The sequence below is a fragment of the Vipera berus genome, assembly GCF_964194415.1.
Source record: "Vipera berus genome assembly, chromosome: 6".
NCBI classification, from domain to species: Eukaryota; Metazoa; Chordata; class Lepidosauria; order Squamata; family Viperidae; genus Vipera; species Vipera berus.
In genome coordinates this window covers 43,173,907-43,201,733 of record NC_138208.1, presented here as the reverse complement: position 1 = coordinate 43,201,733, position 27,827 = coordinate 43,173,907, and the positions used below count along the sequence as shown (strand labels likewise).

General features: G+C 39.7%; 1 protein-coding gene across 1 annotated transcript in view; it reads right to left on the bottom strand.

Annotated features, from left to right (window-relative positions):
• Window positions 1-9,689: 9,689 nt before the first annotated feature.
• The window catches only part of HMGA2 (high mobility group AT-hook 2), a gene marked incomplete at both ends in the record, with an annotated part of 216,969 nt that continues 198,831 nt past the window's right edge, over window positions 9,690-27,827 (bottom strand). Inside the window, one exon of the mRNA XM_081331973.1 lies at window positions 9,690-9,737. Coding sequence (XP_081188099.1) covers window positions 9,690-9,737 — 48 coding nt within the window. The remainder of the gene's footprint in view (window positions 9,738-27,827) is intronic.

Genomic DNA, 27,827 nt, shown 5'->3' with positions numbered 1-27,827 from the left:
CCATTCCTCTCAATAGTGCATTGCTCCCCTCTGAATGTTACCACAAACCCAACTTTAACCAATTCCCTTACAGATAACAAGTTGAATCTTAGTTTAGGTATATATAACATAGGTAACTGTTCATCAATGCATGGACAATAGGAATTACCTTCACCAGAGGCCTTCATCTTCCAAACGTTGGCTAGTGAAACATATTGGTTGCTGTTTTTCATATTAACAAACCTCTTTTTCACTTTAGTAATGCATTGTGAAGCCCCACTATCAACAACCCACAATTCATTATTTCTGGATGTTGATTCACCAGAAATAGCCAAACCAATGCCCTTCTTAGCCTTCCCACTGCTATTCACATTCTGTTTTTTACCCTTTCTACAGAATTTGGCTATATGCCCTCTAGCCCCACAAGAATAACATTTCTTGACGTTGTAAGCAGTGGTGAATTGCTGCTCCTCTTGTGGCTGTGTCTCTCTCAGCTGGTCTCTGTCACGCCTCCTTCTGGACTCTTCCAGCAGTCTCCCAGTAATGTTAGTCAATGTCAGTTCCTCTCTGGTCAGGACTTCCAAAGAAGAAACATACTCATCATAACTCTCATCCAAAGATGACAGAATAATGTAGACCTGATGCAACTCTGAAAAAATCAGCTCCTTTTCATGAAGCTCTTGAAAAGTTGCCTTCATGTAATTTAAATGGGTCAGCATATCTCCATTCTTCTGCAGACGAGTCCTAAACAGCTTACGTGTAAGGTGTATATGTGCACCCACACTGTCACAAACATAAAGCCTTCGCAAAACATCCCAACACCTAGCAGCAGACTCCTCACCACGAATATGGACAAGCTGCTGGTCATTCAGTGTTAGTCCAATAATGCAAAGAGCTTTCTCATTGCTACGTTTAAAGTTGTCTAACTTCTTTGCATCCTCTTCGTCATCTGGATCCCAAGCAGTAGTATCTGGTGGGTTATTTACAACAGCCCATAGTCCTTCCTTGCGCAAAAGCAAGCAGCATTTTGTGGACCAGGAAACATAGTTTGTCCCATCCAACCGGGTTATCCAGGAGATGCCTGACAACAGTTCCTGTGCCATTTTACACCAAATAGCTAACTCAGCTAGGAATACTGTGTGCACTTACTCTCAGTACAGGCCTGGGCCCATAACCAGTGTTAAAGAATTTATTGTGCAGAGGTCTCCTTGTGCTACCAAAGAGTTGCACAGACAAGGAAGGGCACTGAGAGCAGTAAAAATCACACACAGAAATACACTGAGTTCTAAAAGCAAAAAGTATTTTACTTTGAGGTGGTGTAAAAACAAAAATGCACAGTCAAAAATAAACAGTCCAAGTAGCAATCCAAAATACAAAGTCTTCTTACCGGTCCAGAGGTCAATACACAGTTCAGCTTACAACAGTAGTAAACCAACAGCAGAGCAAAAACAGTAATAGTAGAGATCAGTGAATTCAGAGAGAGAGAGAAGCTACGTTCCTAGCTTCCTCTTATGGCCATGAGAACACTTACACACCCATTGGCCAATTAACAACTTAAAGCCATAGCATTATGGTTAATATATTTTCAACCCAACATTGTAGGCTAGCACCATATGCCTAACACCCATTCAAAGGTTGCTCTGAAAGGTGGAGTAATCAATGGCTGCTGGGCCCCCCACTGTGGCTGTTGCACCCCCCAGTTGCTGCTGGCCCCACCCTGGCTGCTGCCGCATTCCCAGGGGTTGCACATTTGAGGGCTGTTGCCACTCCCCCGTGTTGTCGCAGTACCGGCAGTTGTGGCATCCTGAGTTGCCGTAGGTCTCCCAAAGGTTGCTGCCTGGGTGGGAGCTTCTGCCGTCCTCCCTGCTGCTGGTCAGCTGGAAGTTGTGGCACCTTCAGTTGCTGTAGGCCCTTCAATGGTTGCTGAATGGGTGGGGGTTGTTTCCATCCTCCCTGCTGCTGGTCTGCCAGGAGCTGTGGCATCCTCAATTGCTGTAGGGCCCCTGCGGCCTCAGAGGGGGTTGTTGCTGGATCTCCATCATTTGTGGGCCCCCTCAGCAGTTGCTGTACATTTGGGGGTGACTACCAACCCCCTTGCTGTGGCTGTCCTCCCACCGGTTGCTGGTCTCCTGTCCTATGCATCAGCCCAAGTTGCTGCAAGGTCTCTATTAGCTGCTGCAAGCTCAGAGATTGCTGACCTCTCCCTGCGGGGGCTGTCATATTCCCCATTGCTGCAGGGGGGCCAGACTGGGTGATCGATATGTACATCGGTCTGGTGATTGGCTTTCTTGGTGACTGCCCGGCCCCTCATCTCTTCGGTGGGATCGGGGCTTCTGGAGGGGCAGTGACTGGAGCTGTCTCTCTCTGTGGGACTAGAGACCCTAGTAGGGGGCTTCAGGAGCAGGAAGTCTGCCTGATCTGCAAAGGAGGGGCTGGGTGTTCCTCTTGGCAGGAGTTGATGGCTGCCTCATCAATCATCATGATCATTGGCGTATGGGGAATGGGAAGGTTGCACTACGCTTCTCATTTCTAGCCCCTTAAACTTCCATCTTCTCCACTGACTGACTACGAGCTGTGGACAGCTACTTCCACTCACCTGAGTCCTCAGTGGCAGACAATCTGGTAGCTCTCCACTGGTCTGGGGAACGCGATATGCGGGAATCCCTTTGTGATAGCTCAACCTTGTTTGCCTTTGAAGCACTTGAGGGTGGCAAGGCCATCTTGAGGCGTATGGAGTCTCCGCTGGGCTGGGCCCATTCCGATGATCAGATCAGCTGTCCTAGCTACTTGGGTTTTGCCCCCAGCTGGGAGGCCTGAAAAAGCACCTTCTCCACCGGCATGCTGGCTGTCGCTCCCACCCCCCACCCCCCAGGCTAGCAGCTGCTGCTGGGGTGCTGGCTTCAGGCGTTTTCTCTTTCTCCATGCTGAAATCTTCCCTGAATCTTTGTCAGTTTATTCCTTGATTCCAGGGACAGTGACTGGGGCTCAGGATCCCTAGATAGTTAGGAAAGTTGGAGATTTTGGCTTAAATGTCATGGTTCCAACAGATGAAACTTTTCAAAGAACTTTGAGGCATCGTTTACCTTAAAGAATCTTTATTCAAGTAGCATAGCATCAGCACGTACATAGGTGAAGCCAAAATCTGAATTCCCTTCACCTGAACACTTCTAGCGCACTTCCCTCCTCTGATTAACAGTCATAAATCACATTCTCCAATTAGTTTGTAATGCAGGCTTTTCCTCCAGTTCTCCAACCCATTGCTTACCATCAGTTATTTCAAAAAACCTTGATTCTCACATTGCTACAATATTGTTATGTCTAACTCCCATGTACTTTCCTCTTTCTTCCCCCAGTATCATCTAATTCTAACTCTAAGAGTAAAACATAAAAAGGAAAATGGCTGCATCTCCATATGTTGTCAGAGCAAGAACATCCAATGTTAGCAGTGTTGACATTTTAATATTTATCCTAGTCTACTTTTTGAGAAAGCCTACAAGCTAGAATCATAGTTATAGAATGGAAGTTACATCTGAATATTTGTCCCAGGGTCTGATGAATTCATGGAATCATAAAAGTATCATGATTTGGTGTTGGATTAATGGCTTGGCTAATCCAGTGTTGTTTTTGTACACTTTATGATGGCAGTCTATGGGAAACTCATAATTGACATATTTATTTTTCATATTTTGAACTGCCCATCTTCCTCACAGATATGTGTGCAGTATTATTTTTCTCCCCCTAGATCATGACTGAATATGACAGTTCTGCGAATGAATGACAGGATTGGCAATTAGAATGTCAAACTGGTAGATTCTCTGAATATGCTCAAGCATTGAGGGGAAAATAATTTTTATCTTGCGGTGGTGATGGTGGCACTCTTGCATCCACTTAGTTTCATTCTAATGACCATCAGTTTAGGTTGTGGAATGTAGCAGCTTGAAACCTTAAATGCCCACTATGATTTGTGTCTGAAATACTAGATAATACATAATAAACTTGTATTGTGCTGATACCAGTATATCTAGTATATCTACGCTGTTATGGATTGGACACTTTTAATTTTTGTACATTCTGAAGTCATAGAGTATTACAAGCTTTCTTGAGTTTGGCTTATCCTTGTTAGTGAAACTTCACAGGTTTTGCTTGGAAATGCTGTTAATAACTGAGCATATTTATCTTATTATTTTTTTTAAAAAAATGCACTTTTAATTATGATAGAAATTATTCTAACGTGGTTTTATGGTACTTGCATTCTAATTATTACTTTCTTGTGTATCAGAATGGATAAAATTGCATTTCACAGAATAAACAATTTCAAGTTTTTCTGTCCTTATCCAAATTAGGATTCTTTAAGTAAAATTTCCACTTCATGAACTAGTTCTGGTGATTTCATTAATACATCTAGGGCTTTTTTTCTCATAGAACGCTCAGAACGGAGTTCCGGCACCTTTTTTGGATGGAACCTTGTAGGGTAGGCAAGGCAGGTTGTATGACATGTGTGAGTTCCGGCACCTTTTTCTTTTACAAAAAAAGCACTGAATACATCCATTCAATTTTCTTAGCAGCAATATAGAAGTGCTATGCCAACATATTTTTCTGGGATTTTCCTCCCCTTGGAAGTCCAGAAGAGGTCAGCCAGTTGCTATCAATAAGGTAAAATACTTTAAAGATTTTCCTTGTGAATGTACTTTCTGCCCTGAATAAAATAAATGCTAAAGATATTTATGTATATTGTGTATATATAGCATTTGTACATTACTTTGCTTTGTTTTTTAAATCTGATTTTCTGATTATTCTACAGATAATGTATATGCATATGAAATATTTTCAGTTCTGCATATCTGTATTTTTCTTTAGCCACTATCTGAATGTTTATATCATTTAGTTGAAATAAAAATAAACTCATTTGGGAGTGTAATTCCTTATAAAAATTACATTTTGATTGATTGAAGAACAAAAACACAATTACATTATTAAAATGTGATTTATAGTCATTTTTCCAGTTAACTTTACTATTGAAGGCTTTGAATTGCTGGTATCAAAACTATCTCTGCTTAACTATTTTGTTATTTTTATTTTGTTCTTTCTTGAAACAGTTCAGAAAAGTATACATCCTGCTGCCCCACTTCAGTCTTGTGAGATAAGTTAGGCTGAGGCAATGAATATAATTTACTCAAACTGTCTACAGGTGCTCTGTAATACCCTAATCATATCATTCATGTTATCTATCGTTTAATACACTTAAGGTTAGAGATCCTTACTGCCAGTTTTGAAAGCCAAGCTGAAAAAATTACCATCTACTCATTTGAGATTTCATAATTAATGTTATTTACCTTTATCTAAATAGAAGGCAAAATTAGTGTAACAATTTATTTTCTCTGAATTGATATGAATAGGATAAAATGCATAATATTTAACTCACTAATTTTCAGCAGCCATTTAAAAAAAACAACAACCCTAAAACTTTAATACAAGTTTATGGCTCTGGAGTTTAACTTTTTGCCAGCAAGTAATTCAATTCCACTGAAAACCTATATGTATCACATAACATTTCTTCTAGAAGTAAGATAGAAGAACCTATAAATTCATGTAATTGCTAGTTATTTTTCTATATATTTGCCAATTGTCTTGCTTCCAAGTCTGATTGAGTACTTTCAATGAGGACACAGCAATTTCCTTTTCATAACAATGAAGGCTAAATATAACCATGTCAAGTATGTGTATATGGCAGTTCATGGCATTTTTGGTTTCCACTTTTTGCTATAGTTTGACCATTATATCAGATAATTTAAAAACAGCAGCAAGTACAATGGAGGGTATATTTCTGCTCACAATGGTTATCGTATGTACTTAAATATGTATTAGAATTCAGTCTCCTGGTTTCTAGCTTGGTGCCTTAACTGCCAATTGGGTCTCCCTTTCATGTATCATATACAGTATATAGTTTGAATACAGTAACATTTGTACAGCATTTTAAGGCTTTTTTATAAACTTGACAATACCAAACTTTATTGCTTAATTATGAAGTAGTGACAAAATACTAGCAATTGAACAAAGATTACATAAACTATGAGTTTATTGTGCTGAACAAACTGTGATAATCCAGCAAAGTAACAAGCAAGCAATTCAAAATCATAGACAGCAACTCTATATGAGTAACAAAGCAACAAACTAGAAAACAGTTGAGGAAACTAGAAAAAGAACTGTATGTTTTTGCAAGCATATCAACTGTGCAGAAATGGCAGAAAAAAATAATGTCCAGTCTTATTTAGGAGTGACCAATGACAGCAAAGAACAGTCCTATAAAATTTATCTCCCATAAAAATAAACTATATATATAAAAATTTTATGATGATCCTTCTGTTTCAATGGCCACAAGGTTATTTTCAATCTGAAAATGAGGTATAGAAGACCCTGAGAGGTAGTAATGTGTTTTGATTGTTCTACAATATACAGAAAATGTAAGATTTGATCAAAGCTATAAGACCTTAGGGGTTTGATGCCTGCCCCCACTTGTCAAAAATATTTAGTTCATCTCACACTGTTAAGCAGATTCAGAAACTCCAATATGATACTGATGCTCACACAGAGCTCCATATAGGTAAAGTTTACTTGATTTTCTTCAGTAATTCATGGTATATTCCCATATGCAAAATAGGGATTTCCTATTGTATCCACACCATTTCTTAAGATTAAAAATAATACATCCCTTTTCCTGGATGGAGTTTTTGTACATACTAGAATCATGGAATTAGGGAGTGTGGCCTATACCAGTGTTGCTCAGTCTTGGTGAGTTTTCCATGTGCAGACTGCAACTCCGCACATGGTAAATTGCCAAGGTTGCGAAACACTGGCCTATGCTATTAAAACCCATAGTCTAAGGAAGCAAGGCATTCTTGAACAAGTGTTCCTCATCAGTCACTAAATGTTTTATTTCCAGTAATATCCCTTATGTCTCATTCTAAGGGATTTGTTTGGCGGGGGAGCGGGTCAGTTGGCTGTACCCACGAGGAGAAATCTGTGTATTCGCATTGTAGTTTGTCTTTTAGGCCACGGCTTGAATAGTCATGACTAAGTCACATATGCAGTTATTGTATAATTATTTACAAATTAGGGAACATTAGGATACCTAAAATACATTTTTCTTATACGCTCATCTTTATTGATCCCTAATGCAAGGCACTCATGTCACCGGAGCAGGTGTTTGTTCTTAACAGTCAATCTTGAGAAGCAGCCAGTAAGTAGCTCTCCTTAGTTGCTTTCACTAACACTAAAGCCATATCGAAGAATGTTTTCCTGAGAATCTACCCCTGGCCCAAATAATGAAACAAGGTTACCAACAGATATTTCCACTGAGGGTGAGACAGGCAGACAAAGAGAGGAAATAAAAAGGAAGAAATCAAAGAAGTCAAAGTATTCATCTCTACATAAGAAGCATTTAAAATAAATCTGGTTGACACTTATTACAAAAAAAAATCACATTTGTGAAAAAAATGAAAAATACTTGATGAGTATTCTCATATAATCTACTAGTTTTACACATACACAAACACACACAAACTTACACACACATATTTGTGATTGCATTATGCAAAAAGCTGAGCTTGTTGCGTCCAACCTACAAAGATTCAAGTTTCTTTGAGGGGTGGTTTTAATATGAAACAAATTAATATGTGTTCAATTCCCACAAAGCTCTTTTACAAAAATAGTTCTAATTTGGGGTTTTCCTTGCTTTTGTTTTTGGGAAGACAAAAGTATTATCTTCTGAAAAACAATTGTTGAAAGAAACAGCAAGTTCATCCATTAATAGTCTGGAGGTAGGTCTTGTCAATCGACTTATCCATTTCTTTTTTTAAAAAGTCAATTGAGGTACAAACTTGGACAATAATAGTTAAACACTGCAGTTAATTATTTTTATGTCATGTAGTGTCAATGAAGAAAATTATCATTACAAACCTTATGAGCAATTTGGTACAAAAATATATTCAAGTTAATGGTACATTATATAGAAATTTAGCAGAGAAAGGCATAGCATACTTTAAAAATTTAAAAAATATTGTAACGCTGGAAAACATTAACAGTATTGTGTTCTTAATTGCAATGAAGTTGACAAAGTAAAAAAAAAGATTGGGGGAATGCAGAATTTATGATTACTTATCCAATAACAATTTCTTGCATTGTATGCTCATAGCAGCAAATGTTTATGATTGTTGAGTTCAATGTAAATAACAGAGGTAGTACTGAAAAGTGGGGTAGTATTGCAGTTGTTAAAAGTGCTGCTTTTTAATAAAAAATGGGGACATATAACTGGACCAAGCTGTCCAGATAAATATCCTATGTCAATGTATATTACTTAAAAGTAATAAGCCCACTTGAGGTACATAGTATTGGCTCTTGAATGGAGATGTATTAGTGAAGATGATAAGGCCATTCCTCTGAAGGAGTGGAATGGGCTGGCAGCACAGTAACAAATCAAACTAAATATCTAAGTTATTTCCCTTGGTTCCAGTATGGTATGATTTAAAATCATTCTGAGGTATTGTTTAAAATTCACTAAAATCCAAATTTTAGTTGCTAAATTTCAGTCCTGAAAGTCTGATGTAAGTCATTTCTAAACAACATGATAATCTCTAGAAAGCAGATTCCACATGTATGAACATGTTTCCAAAGAAGGTACTGTTCGAGTTCCATTTGGTATTACTTCAGCAGATATGTGTATTACTAGTATATTATGTCATTTTTCCCTTTTGTTGCAAAGTACCTTTTTTCTTGTGACTTTTCCTTCCTGATTATCAGCTGAATTAACTGAAAGAAATTAACCTTAGATGTGTCTCAAAAGAACAATAACATGAAAAACAAATAAGCACAAATCTAGTCCAAGGCTATCAAAATAGTATCTAAAAGAGCTGTGCATACTTCAAAAACTATTTCAAAGAAGCACTTCTGACCTTCCAAAAATAAACTCTCTGCTGTTCACTAAAGTTATCTATTTCTTTTTGCAAATGTCTACTCAAGCCTATAAAATTATGCAGCTGCTTTATAGACCTGACTCACTGAAATTAATGTGAGACAAGCACAACACTAACTGGGTAGTCATTAAAGGCATTTGCATTTTTGTTTCAGGCTGCTTTAATGAACAGTAGAGAGGTGCTGTGCTTGCATGAGGTGTGAAACCCTCCTGAATCATCCTGAAGCATACACAATCCTAGCATCTAAATCCTTATCTTTGGTGTTCTAAAGAGGGAATTCACTAAGCCAGGGAGTGGGTTGTCAGAGATGTTGTAAGAACTAGTGTCAAACACCAGTCCTTCCAATTCAAATGCCCATGGTAATCAATATTTTAAAATAGTCATATATAGGCAGTGCAGTGAACAACTTGAAACCTGCTTCTGAGATTTACTGACCCATTCACCCTTACTTAGCAGCTCAAACTATTAGTAGGTTAAAGAAAAATAAGAGAAAACAATAAGTATATTTTGTGTTGTTAATCTGTGTCCCCCTGTGTTACAGCAGTTTCATGAAACCTGGGACAATGAAGGGATTGTAATAATTATTAATAAGTCCTTTTCAAGGTTATGTGGATTCCTTCCCTCCTCCCCACTCAGGCCAAAGTAGAAGATTGTGGAAACAGAAGCAAGTGGTCATGGCAGTGTCTTCTCCCTTCAAAAGATCCAACTGCTGATGAGGTAGAAATAGAAAAGTGTGGTTTTCTAATCATCTTCTGCTGATTCTTGTGAGGATGTCTCTTCAGGCTGATCCTGGAATAAGCAATCAGAGTAGTAAATTAATTATACAACTATTTAAAAATACCTTAAGTTGAAGTGAGTAACTGAGTCAGTTCAAACAACTGTATTTTAGCTTAATAAGAGTGAGATATTCTCAGAACCTATGTCCATATATACTTCCTTTTTTGCTTTGCAGTATGAAATATAAACCAGGAATCCATTATTAATAACTTTCTCAGAATTACTCAGACTTACTCAGAATGTTGTAGTCAAGTTTCAAGGTGTAACTGAGTTCACACAAACAGGATTTGTCTTAGCTTGTTGAAGGAATCACTGAATTAATGTAAAACACTGCATTAAGATTGACAAATTGCATTGTGGATGAACAAGAAATAGAAAATGTGGCTACATTTTAGGATGTGAGCTACACTGGAATTGCTAACAATGGGGGGGGGGGAGGAAAATGTGATTGGATTAATTCCTTTGCCCGTTTTACACAAATCAAGCCCCCCCCAAGTCATTAATATCTTAACTCATTAGGAACAAGTTTATACTGTTTTTAAGCTCTTTTCCATAAGTACCAGGACTTAGAGACATCTTTCATAATTAATTTCTGCAACTAGAGCAACTATCAGAGGTGCTGTTTCAATTGTAAACTTTAGGTCATACCATTCCCATATTGCTCCTTTTAAAGATATGTATGAATCCAAATATGGTATGCAGATATGCCTAAGAACAAGCTCACAGAGAAATGTAGGTAGCAAAAATGACTGTATAAAAAAGTTCAGTTTTCAGGTTAAAGAAAAGGCATGTGCATCTCATGTGCATTATTCTCTTGATATTAATCACATCTTCAGGACTTTCAACATACAAAGTACTTTATGGACTTATCTCATTTATCCACTCAGCTAAGAGTCCTGGGAAGCAGGTTATGCTGGGAAATGGAAAGCTGCCCAAGGCCACCCAACAAGCTTCAGAGCTAAGTGTGGATTTGAACTTTGGCCTCTCATATCCCAACCTATCACACCACACATGACAGCACAACTATCTTCCTGCTCAGCTATTACTGAAATTTTTAACCAAACACCACGCTAACCTTCTGCCTGAAGCTTAAAACACATGTAAGCATAACCCTGTTTTGGAGGCAATGTCTAAAATCTAGGTTAACAACACAAAACCAGAAACTGTCAGAGGGCTGTTTTGCTGTCTCTTTCATTCTTAGTCCCAGTCTCCACCCCTACTCTTTTCCTTTGGTCTTAAAATATGTAGGGCCATCTTCTGACCTTGCTCCACTGAGCCATTCTTTTTACACTCCTTATTCAATTAATGTGCAGCACCTTTCAGGATATGGGTGGTAAACTGGAGACAATAAACACTGCTGATAAAAGGCTGTTAGAGAGAAGTTGATTTTTATCAAATCCTGCACATCATCTTGTAAGACAGCATGTGAAAAAGATCTAGGATGAATAGGTAAACATTTACCCATATAGCAAACTGAGACCTTTTAAGAATGACCAGCTTATAACAGTCTTCATATTTTAATAGATTTGATTTTCCACATGGCTTCATTTTGTCTGGGTGGCTATAGCTGACACAATTTATAACTCTCTTCCTTTCCCAGGCCACTGCCATACACCACTCAGCAAAGCCTGTGATACAGCTTGTCTGCATTATGTGACCAAACTTCCATTCATTAGTGTTTGAAACACTTCAGCTGTGAAGGGGATGCTAAATGCTACCATGTGTGACACTACTGCACAAGAGCAGCATGGCGAGAAAAAAACAACAGTAGGCTTTAATCATTGGCCACTGCTTTCTGCAATCCTTTTTCAAAAGGTTTCAAACATTCACCCCCCAAAAAGGCTTGAAAAAAGCTGTAAATCCAGGGAATAAACACAAGTACAAATGAATGGATGACAGCTTAAAAAATATAACCATAGCACCATCAAGTCATGAGATTTCACACTGGTTTTGTTTAGTCTGCTCTGGGTTATGTGGGAAATGGAGAAAGCATGAAGCAAAAAGGCCCCCCTGCTAAACTGTGGGCCTCAAATATTTAAGCCAGTAGGTTTATACCTTTTGACTAGGAAACAGGCCATGACCCTGAGATGGTCTCTGGAGAATGAGGCACAAAGATAGATGTAGCATGATCAAAGCCATGGAAAGGCAAAAGAGAGGGAAGCCAAGTGTCAGCTAACCCCCTGGCCTTATTTTTTCAATTAATATTTAAATTACAAAAAGGAAGTCAACTATTACAAAGATATAGCATTTTCCACAATTTCATTTCCAGTCACCTTCATACTCCCAGGTTACACAATCACAGAGGATGTATGAATACATAGACAGAAACTGTGGTTGGCATGAATGTTACCTAGTCCTTGTGAGTTACTGTTTATTTCAACTTATTTTCTAGACTTTTCAAAATATTTCACAACTGTTGTCCAAAGCCTTAAGTCAGGAACTTTTGACTTGTCATGGTATAATCTAATATCAAGTACATCTGAAACCAAATTACTCTGACACATTACTTCCTCTTGCTTTTTCTGATGACACTGCTAGCTGTTCTATTGTATGTTTCTGTTTCAGCTGTTCTGATCTTTACAACTGCCTCCAGACATCATCAATGGAAGTGACATCTTATGCTTAGCCATTGGATTACTGTTATTGGATCTGGCCTACAAAAAATATCATGGCCAAATGGATATATTAGATTTTTCTGTGTCTCTTTGATATCAATTAGTGATCTTCCAGATATTTGCAACCCAGAATTCCTAGCCCTATGAATGGTCACTAGCATCCAAACCTACTGCATTTTCTATTACTGATTTTCAAATACATGCAACAAGTCTTTCAGTCTATTTATCTTGTGTGCAGAATCTAAACAAATTTAGGTGACCAAAATTTGAGCAGGCAGTTGTTCACATACTAGTTCTTCTGGGGTCATATTGTAGCACTAATAAACATTTTAACTAGCATACAAGGAATCTCAAGGCTCACAATATGTTTAACAATTCTTGAAATAAATTTGAAATTCCTCAATTTCCCCACATGCAGGCGAAGCAGAAAGAACTGGCACTTGGTAGTGGTGGTATGTGTGTGTACAGACACACATCTTGTTGTTTTCATTTCAGGAGTTCTTTTATGTATTACTCATGTGAATGGGAAAACGGGATTTAAGCCTGTCTGTAGACAGCCACATTTTCACATTGCTGTTTGCAACAATAACAAAGAATCTTTGCATGACCTGATATAGATTCAAACTGCAATCTGTGCAATCTCAAACACAATCTGTGAATGGAAACTGTAGTCTAATTTTGTCATATAGGCTTGTAGGTATCTAAAATTATGCAAATTATCAAGGTTTTCACATTGCTTCATTAGGAAAGAGGGTCATGCATCAAAAGGGTCGTGATAGGATATTGGACTCAATAGCCTAAACAGTCTATTGTACAATTCTTTGAAACTGTATAATACCTAAAAACCAATTCAAATAAATGATTCAGGAGTACTATATGTCTGAAAGTTGCTCTGAGGTCAAGAAGAATAAACACAGTTGCATTCTGCCTATCTAATCCTCAACACAAATACTAGGACAACAAAGCTTACTTCCATCCCAAAATAAATCTTGACCCTGGATTAACATCTCTGTGTGGGATTCCCTTTAATTATTAGCTGCTGCAGCTATCTTTAGAAAGTAGATGTTTGTAATTTGTTCTTACCACATCTGCTCTCAATACGGTTGCTGCAGAATTATACAACAAAATGAAGTCTTTGGAAAGATATTTCTTGTGATCAAGGGTCAGACTAGATGGAAAAAAGGGATACAATGGTGGTTACTGCTCCTGGCTAGGAGAAAGATCTGCTGAACTCCAACTATTTACTTGATAGTAAATATACTTAGAACTGGATTTGAAGATTGCTGCGCTGCATGTATGAAAGAGGTAGGAGAAACATTTTATGCACTAAAACTCACAATATACCTCTCATCAAATCTTAAAGGAATTGCTTTGAAGTAAGAGAAAGAGATTGAACACCTAAAGCTGTGCACTCGTCATTAGGACCTAGCTATGTAAAGACCAAGCTGTCCCTTCCTGGTCAAGCATGCTTACCCATTGGAAAGAGGGCTCAGAGATGTAGATAAAAGAGCCTTTCAAAATGGAAATGCAGTGACATTATTGTGAGCATTAGTCAAGAAAAATTTCCTAATACTGAACAGCTCACAACATTACATAGTCTACTTAACAGATGAAAATTGAGAATTGCTATAACAGGCTATAATCACATTCTTGCTAGTTGAATGAGAGATACTGTTTTTAAGTGAGTAAAAATTTTCCTGTTTGTATATTGAATTACTTTTGATGTTATAAATTATGACCATAGCTACAAACTGCTTGAAGAAGGCTCAGGGGAAAGATATATCCAAGGTCCAAGACTGCCTCGAGTGACATGTTCATGAAGAATTTGAATAGTGTATTGTGGTATTTGAATTTGGGAGGGGGCAGTGTTTTTGATGTTAAAAAAGCATACAATATAAGCACCACAACAAATCACAATAATAACAAACATGTGAGATATCCTTGTGTAAACACTACAATTAAGTATTTTGATCATAAGGAATGAAACAAGTACAGAATCTGTTGCATATACAGTAAGTGATATCATTATGCATGTATTGTTATTCACCACTCCTACAGATCCCTGAATGCTTTTTAAAATAGCTGACTACCTTTGTCATTTGTCCCACAGACATATGGACCAGCAGAGAAAAGCACCAAAAGTATGTTTTTGTTCTATACCGGTATAAACTAAGGTGAAGCATAAACATTTGTTAAGTTGCACCATTGGCCCACTAGCGAAGCACTATCTACTTTTTTTACAAAGTGTTGTAACAAGAAAAGGGATACGATATTTTCCAGTGCCTACTAGATCAGGGGTGTCAAACTCAATTTCATTCAGGGCCACTGGGTGGGTGTGGCTAGTGTGGGTGTGGAGTACTGGGTGGGCATGGCCAGCTCGACATCACTTGATTCAGGGGTGCCTAGGTAGGACTGGGGCAGATCTGAGGATCTCTGGCGGAGGAGGATGGGACCGGGGCCAGCATCTTCCCTCCCTTCCTTACTCTGTTCCTTCCTCCCTCCCTCCCACCCTCCATTCCTTCCTCCCTCCCTCCCTCCTTCCTCGCTACATTCCTTCCTTCATCTTCTCATCTCTTTCCTTCCCCCATGCTCAGGAACTGGTGATGGGAGGGGGAGAGATTGCCAGCACTAATATGCTGCTGCTGGCCATTCCCCCTGGGTGGGGGCGGTCCCGTTGAAAGGAATGCCTCGTGGCTGCAAGGCTGGAGGTGCTGCTGGTGGTGGCACTGATCTACAACCTGGTTGCTTCCATCAAAGCCAGACCATGCTCAGCCTAAGATCCACCGGAACCAGCAAGGAGCTGCCCCGACGCCTCTGTCCTGTCTGTGTGCGTGTAGAGGAGATGGCCAGTGCCGGCATCCTGGCTGAAGTCAGCCTGCAAGACAAGACAGCCAGCAGGGACGCTGGACTCTATGTGCACGCACACCCAGGGGACGGGATGGGGCTGCCCCGTGGATTTAAGGCTGAGTGTATTCTGGCTTTGATGGATGCAACCAGGTTGTAAATCAGTGCTAACTCCCCCCCAGCACCTCCAGCCCCACAGCCATGAGGCTTTCCTTTCACTGTAACAGACACCCCCCGTGTGGGATAGCAAGACTGGCAGCAACATGGCAGTACTGGCAATCTCTCCCCCTCACATCACCCCTTCCTGAGTGTGGAGGAAGGAAAGAGATGAAAAGAAGGAAGGAAGTGCAGTGGAGAGGGTAATTGGGGGGGATCCGCGCTGGCTGGGAGGCTTTGCCAGAGCTCTGAGGATTCGGCAGAGAGGTCGGGAGCTCTAGATCAAGGTAGGAAGTTTATTCTCTGGAGAGAGAATAAAAAGCTTTTGCCTTCCTACCTTGCTCTCCCTCCTTCTCCTTCCAGAAAAGAGAAACTAAAATCTTCTTCCCCCAGTCAATCTTCTCTTCCCCTTTAAAGAGCCCCACCCTGCCCCCAGCCAGCACGGAAGCCTCTGGAGCTCCCAACTTTTTTGCCGAATCCTCACAGCTCTGGCAAAGCCTCTGAGCCAGCGCCAACCCCCCCCCCCAAATTCCCCTCTCTGCTACACTTCTCTCCTTCTCATCTCTTTCCTTCCTCCATGCTCAGGAAGTGGTGATGGGAGGGGGGAGATTCCCAGCGCTGCCATGTTGCTGCTGGTTTTGCTATCCCGCATGTGGGGGTCTGTCCCAATGAAAGGAAAGCCTTGTAGCTGTGAGGCTAGAGGTGCTGGGGGGGGGGGTTGGTGCTGATCTACAACCCTGGTTGCATCCATCAAAGCCAGAACGCACTCAGCTTAAGATCCACTGGAACCAGCAAGGAGCTGCCTTGCCACCTCTGCCCCGCCCCCCGAGTGTGCGCATAGGAGACGGCCAGCGCCGGTGTCCTGTGTGAAGTCAGCCTGTGGGGCAAGACAGCCAGCAGGGATGCTGGACTCTGCTTGTGCGCACACCCAGGGGGCGGGGCTACCCCATGGATTTAACGCTGAGCGCGTTCTGGCTGAAAAGATGCTACGGCCTGAACTTGAGTCCATTTATCTACAAAGCAAATAATGTCCCAGAGCTATGTATCAGCTCTTCACTTTAAATTATTGCTGATAGGCAGAAAGACAGCCCACTCCTCTACAGCAGGGCTTTTCAACTTTTTCCACCCATTGTACCACATTTAGGATATGGCAACATCCGAGTACCACCAGTCGCCTAGCAAGGTGTCAAAAACGTGATGACCAAAAAAAAAAAAAGAGGAAAAAAGTGATGAAGTACAGGTAATCCTCGAATTACAACAGTTCGCTTAGTTACTGTTCAAAGTTACAATGGCACTGAAAAATGTGCCCCCCAAGCCACAGCTGAGCAAGACACCTGCCTGCCCGCTGAGGTTTTCATTGTTGTGAGCATTTCTTTTTTATTAAAGAGTTTTACAAAAACAAAATTTTACAATATATCCCCAAATCCCCCCCACCCCAAACCCACCCACTTCCCCCCCTCACTTCCCAGAGCTAAATACAGGATTATAGTTATAATAATCATATTCTAAATAAAAATTATGCATAATATACAATTAACCAAATTCATAATGTGCTTTAACTCCCCTTTAACATAACTACATACAAAATACCAATAACAAAATCCCACTAAAATCTACTCATAAGCTAAATGGAACTTTTTAGTCCCATATTTGTTCTGAATATAATTTATCCATCTCCTCCAGACTGAAATATATCTTTCCTGTGAATGATCTTTCAAGTAAGCAGAAATCTTAGACATTTCTGCAAGATTCGAAACTTTAAACACCCATTCTTCTATAGTAGGCAAACTATCCTTCTTCCAATATTGTCCCACCAGTAACCGTGCTGCTGTTATCATATTCAACATCAAATTAGTTTCTTTAACATCACAATCTACAACAATCCCCAATAAAAACAATTGCGGAGAAAACTTTATCTTTCTCTTAAAAATCTTTTGAATGTTCCACCAAATTTTAATCCAAAAAGCTTTTATATTTCTACAAGTCCACCACATATGAAAATAGGTGGCTTCTAAACTACCACATCTCCAACATTTAGACTGTAAATTAGGATACATGTTAGACAACTTCTTGGGATCCAGATGCCATCTATAAAACATTTTATAAAAATTTTCTCTTAAGTTTTGAGCCTGAGTAAATTTAACATTTCTGACCCAAATTATCTCCCAAGTGTCCAACGAAATTGGTTCCTGAATATTTTGTGCCCACTTTATCATACAATCTTTAACTAATTCCGTTTCCGAATCCAATTCAATTAAAGCATTATATATCCTCTTTATATGTGCACAATTTAAATCTCTAATTTGTTTTACTAAATTTTGATCTGTAATTGTGATGCCAACCTTTTGGTCTAACTTCCACCTAGCTTTCAATTGGGTATATTGAAACCAAGAGTAACTTATGTTTTCTTGTCTTAACTCATCTAATGATTTAAGTTGCCAATCATTCCCTACCAATCTAAGTAGTTCCTTATAAGAAACCATATCCAAACTCACTCCCATAGATACGCCCTCTATCGCGTGTCCAGGAATTCCCCAAATCGGTATTTTATAATTTAACTTATAATAATACTTTTTCCAGACACGCAATAAAGCACTTCTAAGAATATGGGATTTAAAAGCCCTGTCCACCTTCTTATTGTAAAGCAAATATGCATGCCATCCATATACCAAATCCCATCCCTCAAGATGAAGTATTCACTTATTAGTTAAATTAAGCCAATCACTAACCCACGTCAAGGCAACCGCATCATAATACAATTTCAAATTCGGCGCCTTGAGTCCCCCTCTTTCCCTGGCATCTTGTAAAATCTTAAATTTAACTCTTGGTTTTTTCCCCGCCCAAATAAATTTGTTAATACGCTTCTGCCATTGATCAAGGTTGGCATCCTTTTTCAATATAGGTATCATTTGAAACAAAAAGAGAAACTTTGGTAGAACATTCATTTTAACAACTGCAATTCTTCCCAGTAGAGATAATTGTAATTTTTTCCAATTATTTAAGTCCCTTTGTACCTTCAACCATAGTGTTTCATAATTATTCTTATACAATTTTACATTTGAGGCTGCAATATATACTCCTAAATATTTAACCTTCTTCACTATTTCAAAACCTGTTAATTTAGATAACATATCCCTTTCACTCATAGATAAGTTCTTAGATAATATCTTAGTCTTATTACTATTCACCTTAAACCCAGAAACCTTACCATACTGAGTTATAATTTCCATCAAGTCTATAACCGACTGTAACGGTTGAGATACTGTCACAACCAAGTCATCAGCAAAAGCTCTCAATCTATAATCATTCTGTTTTATTTTAATTCCCTTTATCATAGAGGACTCTCGAATTTTAATTAATAAAATCTCTAATGTTAAAACAAACAATAATGGTGATAGGGGGGCATCCCTGTCTTGTACCTTTTTCAATTTTAAAGGTCTCTGTTTGCCCCCCATTAACTATAATTTGTGCAGTTTGTTGTTGATATATAGCTTTAATAGCATGTAAAAAACCTTCTCCAAAATTCATCTCCTCAACAACTCTCAATAAAAATTGCCAATTCAGTTGGTCAAAGGCTTTCTCTGCATCCAAAAATATCAATGCTGCGGAGACTTGGTTGTTCTTATCCAAATATTCAAGCAAGTTTACAATTTGTCTTACATTATATTTCATATACCTCCCAGATATAAATCCCGATTGATCACTATGAATCATTTGTTTCAAAACTTGCATTAATCTATTAGCCAATACTTTAGCAAAAATCTTATAATCTGTATTCGCTGAGCTTGTCGATCAGAAGGTCGGCAGTTTGGCGGGTCGAATCCCGAGTGCCGCGTAGCAGAGTGAGCGCCTGTTACTCGTCCCAGCTTCTGCCAACCTAGCAGTTCGAAAGCACGTCAAAATGCAAGTAGAAAAATAGGGACCACTATGGTGGGAAGGTAACAGCGTTCCGTGCGCCTTTGGCGTCTAGTCATGCCGGCCACATGACCACGGAGATGTCCTCGGACAAGCGCTGGCTCTTCGGCTTTGAAACGGAGATGAGCACCGGCCCCTAGAGTCGGAAACGACTAGCACACACGTGCGGGGGAACCTTTACCTTTACCTTATAGGTCTATAATTTTTAGGTTGAGTAAGGTCTTGATCCTCCTTTGGAATCAATGATACAAAAGCTGTCCTCCATGATGGAGGAACTGCACCTCCAGTCTGAATTTCATTAAACAAAATCTTTAAGGGTTCAATCATTTTGAGCAGCAACTTTTGATAGTAAATTGCTGTTAATCCATCTGTTCCTGGAGCCTTGCCCAATTTCAACTGTTTAATAGCTAAAGAAATTTCTTCTGATGTAATTGGGCAATTCATCTCAAGTTGTTGTTCTTTTGAGAGTCTCGGAAAATGAGCTCCCTGTAAATACTTGTCTATATCTAAAGCTTGTATATTTTCTTTAGAATATAATTTCAAATTTATTTTTATTTATTTTTATTTTATTGAATTTATATACCGCCCTTTCCCGAAGGACTCAGGGCGGTTTACAGGGTATAATTTTTAAAACATTAATACAAAAATTAAGACCAATTTAAAAAAGATTAAACTAAGTCCCTGCAACATGTAAAACCTCAGTTAAAACTCCAATTAAAATTAAAACTCAGCCTGAGCCGGAAAGCTCGAAGAGCCAGGTCTTCAGGTCTCGGCGGAATGATCGAAGGTCGGGGGCAGTCCTAAGCTCCGCAGGCAGCTGGTTCCAGAGGGCAGGCGCCCCCACAGAGAAGGCCCTCCCCCTGGGTGTCATCCAACGGCATTCTTTGACCAGCGGCACCCTGAGAAGACCCTCTCTGTGGGAGCGCACAGGACGAAGGGAGCTTAATGCCGGCAGCAGTTGTTCCCTCAAATATCCTGGACCCAAGCCATATAGGGCTTTATAGGTCATCACCAGCACCTTGAATCTCACCCGGAGGGCAACTGGAAGCCAATGCAGCTCGCGGAGCAGAGGTGTTACATGGGAGTAATGGGAAACTCCCATCATAACTTGCGCGGCTGCATTTTGCACCAGTTGAAGCCTCCGAGTGGTCCTCAAGGGCAGCCCCATGTAGAGAGCGTTACAGTAGTCTAAACGGGAGGTCACGAGCGCATGAGTGACTGTGCATAGGGCATCTCAGTCCAGATAGGGTCGCAACTGGTGCACCAGGCGAACCTGGGCAAAAGCCCCCCTGGTCACGGCTCCTATATGATCATCAAAACTGAGCCGTGAATCCAGGAGGACACCTGTTGTGACTCAGGGCCAGCCTGTGGGCCCGGCAGCCGGCTCCGATGTATCGGATGACTCAGATGAGGGGGAGGAGGGAAACGAACCGGCTGATGATGGTTTGGAGGCTTTGCAGAGCCCTCAGCCGGGGACCTCTTCTCAGCTGCGTGAGCCCGAGAGTGCGGAGGAAGATGACCCACAGCTGGCCCTGTTCAAGGACGCCCGACGCAGGAGGCAGTCGAGCAGGAACAAACAAAGAAAGGCTGCGGGACTCCTCGGGAGGGGGCACAGGGAGACCACGCCCTGAGCTCTCTATAAAAGGAGTGTTTGGGGAGGGGCTGGTTGCTGAAAGCAACTTTTCCGCTTGAGAAGACAAGCTCTAGTGTTTTTGTTAACTGCGTAATAAATCTTGGCAGATGCCTTTTAGCCTTGGACGCTCTCCAGTCTCTTCTTTCTGAATAGGGGTTTGCCTTATTACAAGGCCAGAAGAGGGCTGGTTCAGAACAACACCCAAGTTGCGAGCCCTATCAACGGGGGGTAACACCTCACCCCCCCATTGTTAACAATGGAATAACTTGGTCAACCCGAGATGCCGGTATGAACAGCCACTCAGTCTTGGCAGGATTGAGACGAAGCCTGTTTCTCCCCATCCAAACCCGGACCGCCTCCAGGCAACGTGACATCACGGTGAGGGCATCACTGGGTTGGTTCGGGGTGGAGAAAAAAAGTTGGGTATCATCAGCGTACTGATGATACCCCACCCCAAAACCACGAATGATTTCGCCCAGCGGCTTCATATAGATGTTGAACAGGAGGGGCGAGAGAACCGACCCCTGAGGAACTCCACAAGCGAGAGGCCTCGGGGCAGATCTCTGCCCTCCTGTCAACACCGACTGCGAGCGGCCCAGGAGATAGGAGGAGAACCACCGTAAAACGGTGCCTCCCACTCCCAACCCCCTGAGACGCCGCAGTAGGATACCATGGTATCAAAAGCCGCTGAGAGATCTAATAGGACTAGGACAGAGGAACAACCCCTGTCCCGAGCCCGCCAGAGATCATTCACCAGCGTGACCAATGCCATCTCCGTGCTGTGCCCGGGCCTGAAACCCGATTGGTACGGGTCCAGATAACCAGTTTCCTCCAGGAACAGAGGAAGCTGATGCGCCACCACACTCTCAACAACCTTCGCCAGAAAGCAAAGGTTGGAGACCGGACGATAGTTGTTTAAGACAGCCGGGTCCAGGGCAGGCTTCTTGAGGAGGGGTCTCACCACCGCCTCCTTCAAGGCGGCAGGGAAGACACCCTCCTTCAAGGAAGCAGTTATTACTGCCTGGAACCAGCCTCCCGGGCCGCAAAAACCAGCCAGGAGGGGCACGGGTCCAATAAACAGGTGGTGGAGCTCAGCCTCCCCATAATCCTGTCCACATCATCAGGGGAAACAGGATCGAACTCAGTCCAGATAACATGCTCAAGACAGTCCGATTCCTCCACATCAGACTCTGCCCAGTCAGAGTCCAAACCGGCCCGGATCTGAGCGATTTTATCCGTCAGATGATGAAGGGAGCGAGTCACCCTAAACAGGGCGGCCGGGCGATTATCTGCGGATGCGATGAGGGCAGCGAAATAATTAGCCTTCGCTGTCCTCATCGCCGCAAGGTAATAAAATAATAACGAATAAAAATCTAAAAAACTCCTCTTAATCAAATTTTGTTCGTAGACTTCTTTTCCTTTATATTCTATTTTATCTATAGTGCGTGATTTCTGTTTCTTCCTTAATTGATAAGCCAACCATCTACCAGGCTTATTAGCGTTACAAAAAGTATTGTGTTTAGCATAGCGCAAATTAGTTGCTACTTGATCAGCCAGTAGCATATTAAATTGTTCTTTCAATAAATGTATTGAGATCCTTAAATTATTATCCAATGGATTCAAAATAAGCTTTTTCTCCTTAGATTTAATCTCTTCCTCAATAAGTAAACGTTTTTGCATTTGCTTACGCCTGTAAGCATTGTTCATATAAATCAAAACCCCTCTCATATAAGCTTTACTAGCATCCCAAACCATTTCCATCGATGTACCTTTATGCATATTTGTAACAAAAAATTCTTTCATATGTTCTCTACATTTCTGCAAGAACAAGTCATTTGTAAATAAATTCTCATTCAGCCTCCAGGATCTTCTACTACCATCTTCATCAAAAAACTCCAACCAAACAGGAGTATGGTCAGACATTGTCCTGGGAAAAATCTTAACGTTCTTAACCGAAGAAAAAAGATCAGTAGTAATCAAACTAAAGTCAATCCTGGAGAAAGATTTATGTCTATCCGAAAAAAGGTAAAATCTCTGTCTCTCATATTCCTTTCCCGCCATACATCTCTTAATTCCAGATCTTCCTTCAAATCAAAAAAAGCTTTAGGCAATTTCGAATTAAAAAAGTTTTTGGAGGATCCCTTCTTGTCTTCAGATGGCACCAAAACTCCATTCCAGTCCCCCATCATAATAACAGTTTTATAATCCAATTCGATTAGTCTCTGATGTAAAAATTTGAAGAATTTTTGCTGTTGTTGATTTGGAGCATATAATCCAATAAGAAGAACTTTCTTTCCTTGTAGTATTAATTCAATACTAACATATCTCCCTTGTTTATCCGATTCAATCAATCTTGCCGAAAAGTCTTTTCTTAAATAAATGGCCACTCCAGCCTTCTTGTCCGGAGCAAAAGATGCAAAATGTGTTCCCAATCGGGAATTAATCAGATACTTTTGGTCTTTTAATGCAATATGTGTCTCTTGTAAGCAAACAATGTCATTTTTATGTTGTTTCAGATAAAAAAATACTTACTTTCTTTTCTGTGGTGAATTTAAGCCATTAACATTCCATGTCAGGAACTTCACCATCTCTGGTGACCATGAGCCTTTGGAACATGGCCTGAAGATCAGCTGTTGCTCTCTTTGGACGTGCTCCTCCCACAGGCTCTGAGACAGCCGCGTCTTGCGTAGCTGGACCAAATACAGGCTTTTGTTTTTGCTCTTTTTCCATACGCTATATGCAGCTCTTGTCATCCTCTGTTCTTTGGGGTCTTCCTTTAATGCCAAACTCTGCTCCGTAGCCTCCGCCTGCTGCATCTCCTCAAGAGGCAATGACATTGCCCCTTCGCTCAATTGTGAGCATTTCTGTTGAGGATTGGCATTGGGGGTGGGATGGGTTTTTTAAAATTTTTATTCCCCCGCTCTGCTGGGTGATTGCAGCAGGTTTTGGTCACTTCAAATGACCCTGGGACACTGTGATGGTCATAAATATGAATCAGTTGCCAAGCATCTGAATGTAAATCACAAGACCCTGGAGATGCTGCAACATTCCAGCTGATCGGTGCTTCTTCTGGGCTCAGCAGAAGCGCCAGGATCAGCACTGAGCACCAGCTGATCCTGGCAGCTGATCCTGGCGCTTCCGCTGACCCCTGACAGCCCTGCAGCTCCAGCCATCTCTTGCTCAGGCTTGTGCGGTGCTACCACCAGTTCAGCTCATTCCCCTCCCCCACTACCACTTTTCTAGGATGGTCGCGTACTAATGTACCAGAGGTGGTACCCGTATCACTGGTTGAAAGGCCCTGCTTTACAGAATTGCCTTCCAATACAGTAGTTTGTTCAGTTGGAAAGAGTAAAAATAGCAGTGTCAACTGGCTGATAGCTTTCAGTTCACTGAATACTACTCAGAGTATTAGTGGTTTTTATCACTAATGGAGTTTTCAGAATAACTACAGAAGAAGTCAAAACACCTAAACATCAGTATTCATAAATGTTTTGATGTATACTAAATTATGATTTTATTCCTCCAGATAATTAAGAATAGTCATCTATTTACATCCAAATACCAAAACATTGAAGTAATTACAGTACCTAAATGATACAGATAAGTCTTCATTAAAAATGCATAATAAAATAAATTGGAATCACCAGTAGAAACCCAGTTCTTCCTGATGGGAATTTAGCCCTAGTGGGAATAATAACAAACCAATTGTGTAATAGAAGTTATGTTACCTTCTTTTTATACTGAAGTGTTATTATTTATATTTATATAAATATATAAATAAAATAAATAAACCAGAGACAAATTCCTTGTGTGACCAACTACACTTGGCCAATAAACTATTCTATTCTATTCTATTCTATTCTATTCTATTCTATTCTATTCTATTCTATTCTATTCTATTCTATTCTATTCTATTCTATTCTATTCTATTCTATTCTATTCTTGACCTAAATATTTAGGAGGGAATATGGTAGCTTGGAGCTCAAGCTACTATAAAGGGGATAACAAAAAACTGCTACTACAGCATTATCTAGGCACAGGCATAAATGTTCCAAGCTGGAACACTATACTTTTTCCCTCCAGCATCCCAGAGAGCAAGACATTAACAATTGCTATAATAAAAGCACCCTTGTAAGGTGTCTGTCTGTCTCTCTCTCTTTGTGTGTGTGTGTAGAGAAAGGCCTACAAAAGATATCTTTGTTGTAATGGCTTCAGGCCTTATGCCTGCCTTTCTGCAGATCCAAGTCAAGGACTATTTGACCTCCATTAAGGCCTAGGAAGGGCAATATGATGAGAAATTCTGCTGAGAAGCCACAATAGGCAAAATTCTTGGCTATACATGTTTTCCACAATACAGCTAACAACAACAAAAAACAGACTGAGCCAAGAACCCACGCGAAAAACTAGTTGTATTCAACATTTTAATAACAGATCCTCATGCAAACCTTAACAGAGGCAAAACCAAATTCCAAGCAGGTAAGTGCATTGAGCACCAAGTAAAATTCTTAAAAGATTTGACTGCATTCAAGTCTTTACAGAGACAGACCTTTTCTGTTTATAAAATGAAGTTAGCACCTTTGCTCACAAGCACTTGCTTGCAGCAGCTAGAAAGAATATATTGCTGTTTCATCTGGCAAAAATCAATATGGATTTGAAGGTTTCTGGGAACAGGTTGAGAGGTAGAAATTGTTATCACTACACAGTGAAGGATTGAAAATAGATTCCCAAACACTTAAATAGCTTTATTCATGTTCCACTTATAGTAAGAGTTTGTACAAAGGTTAATAAATAGGACCATTTTTGTTTCAGCTTACTTGATTTCACGTTCTACATCAAGACAAGAACCCACAGATGTACCAGAAGGCATAGAGTTAATGAAAGGATTACAGCCCCACTGATATCTGGTAAAATGGTATCAAGCCTCATGCATTTGGTCAAGATTAAAACAGCAAAAGCTACCCAGATTTCACTACAGTATGTTTCATGTTAATCTGTGGGTTAATACATATTCTAAGAGGTTTTCTGCCCTCTTTAGACCTTACCAAAGGACAATATCCTTAAAGGATTTGAAATATTTCTTACTAAGTTTCTTGCCACCTGGACTAAGGTATATTTTATGTGTTAAAGTATTAACTGAATTGTTCTTAGTCTCTTGATGTTTGTGTCTCTTCTTTTCTTCCATTACTCTTCCATAGATGGAAATAGGGTTGTTGTTTAGGTTTGGGGGAGTTAGGGAATCAACCTGCTTAAAAAGAACACTTTTACTTCCATTCTAGTATTCAAATATCTTATAAATACACACACACACACACACACACACAATTACCATTTGGCATTCTAAAGACTTTCAGCCTTTCTTCTGCACCCCTCAAACTATCCTAAAGAATTCCTAAATGCACATTTTTAAGCTTTAGAAGTTTTAAAAATTATCACTTTGTTAATCACCATGTTTCTCTAAAAAACCATTCCCTTTGTATTATTTTACAATGTAATTCACCCATATAGTATAGCACGTTGCATATGGAACACAGCTGTTGTAGGCTGCTTGCAAATGAGCAAACTGACATTATTTTCTCTTTGTTTATAATTTAACCAAGAAATAACTATAGAATTCACTTGATAGTATCAGTTCAATTTTAGTGACTGAGAACAATGTTATGGGTATTTCCTACTATAAATCCCAAAATAAGTTCGTCCAGATAGAAAAAAGTATCTTACTTACTAGTGGCTTACAAGATGATATGGTATCTTTTCTAACATAAGCTCAGTGCTATTCTTCAGTCATTCTAAATCATTCCTCAGCTTTCATGTGGATGTAATACAATTTAACAATTTGTATTAATACAAATAAGGAGAACTATTATGAAATTCTCCAGCTATAAGGCGGGAAATCTTCAGGGTTCTGTAAGATGGTTTGGGATTTAATATAATATATATTTAATATAATATATATTTAATATAAAATCTCCTAACTGTAAATAAGAAAGCATACGCCCCTAAGTAGTGAATGTATTTGCATTCTGCGTGTGAAAACTGAAATGCAAGATCTGAAAGGTATAAAGGCATTTGAAATGTATGTTGGAAATATGAACAACATAAGGAATATTTTATCATGCTTGGTGGACATATAAAAAAGTTGAAAAAAACTGGATTCACATACATTCAGATAGAGGATTTTATGATATAAATGTCAATGATTTACATATATGCAACCCTCAGAAAGATTTAAACGATAAAAGTATTTCTGATTTTGAACATGATAAAACTATATTTGAAATTGAGTTATGTACTAATGGCAAATATCTTATAGCTAAAATGAATGTTTCTGTTCAGATTGGACATAGAAGATGAACATGTTAAAACTGTATGATAAGATAAAGCTAAAAATTTTGGATATAATAAATGCAGCAACAAGAAAATATGTGGACAAAAAGGTTGAAATTTATAGTTTGTTAAACTCTAAACGAACATTTCTATAAAATGTATAGATAGCATTTATCAAAAGAAAGATTGTTAAACATATATATAGGATTTTTAACCTGCTGGAAATATAGTAGGAACTTTTTATTACCTTTGATGGACTTGTAAAAAAGCTAAAAGCTATTGGACTGAAATACATATACCGGTATATGCTATTGTGCTTGATGGACATACAGTATAAAAAAGCTAGAAAATTGATAAAGAGAATTTTAAAGATTAATATTCAATTGAAGCCAGAGCTTCCTTTTAAGAACTAATGGATAAATAGCTAGAAAAGAATAATGGAAGATTATTTCAACATATGATTACATGATGACTAGATTCATAACTGGCCAACGCTATTACAGTTCCTTTCTTATGGTTCTGGGTTAGCGTTAGGGTTAGGGAACTCAGGAGTCCTTGCACATCTTCTCCAATTCTTCCTGTATCCTCTGATCCTGCACCAGCAAGGATATGGAA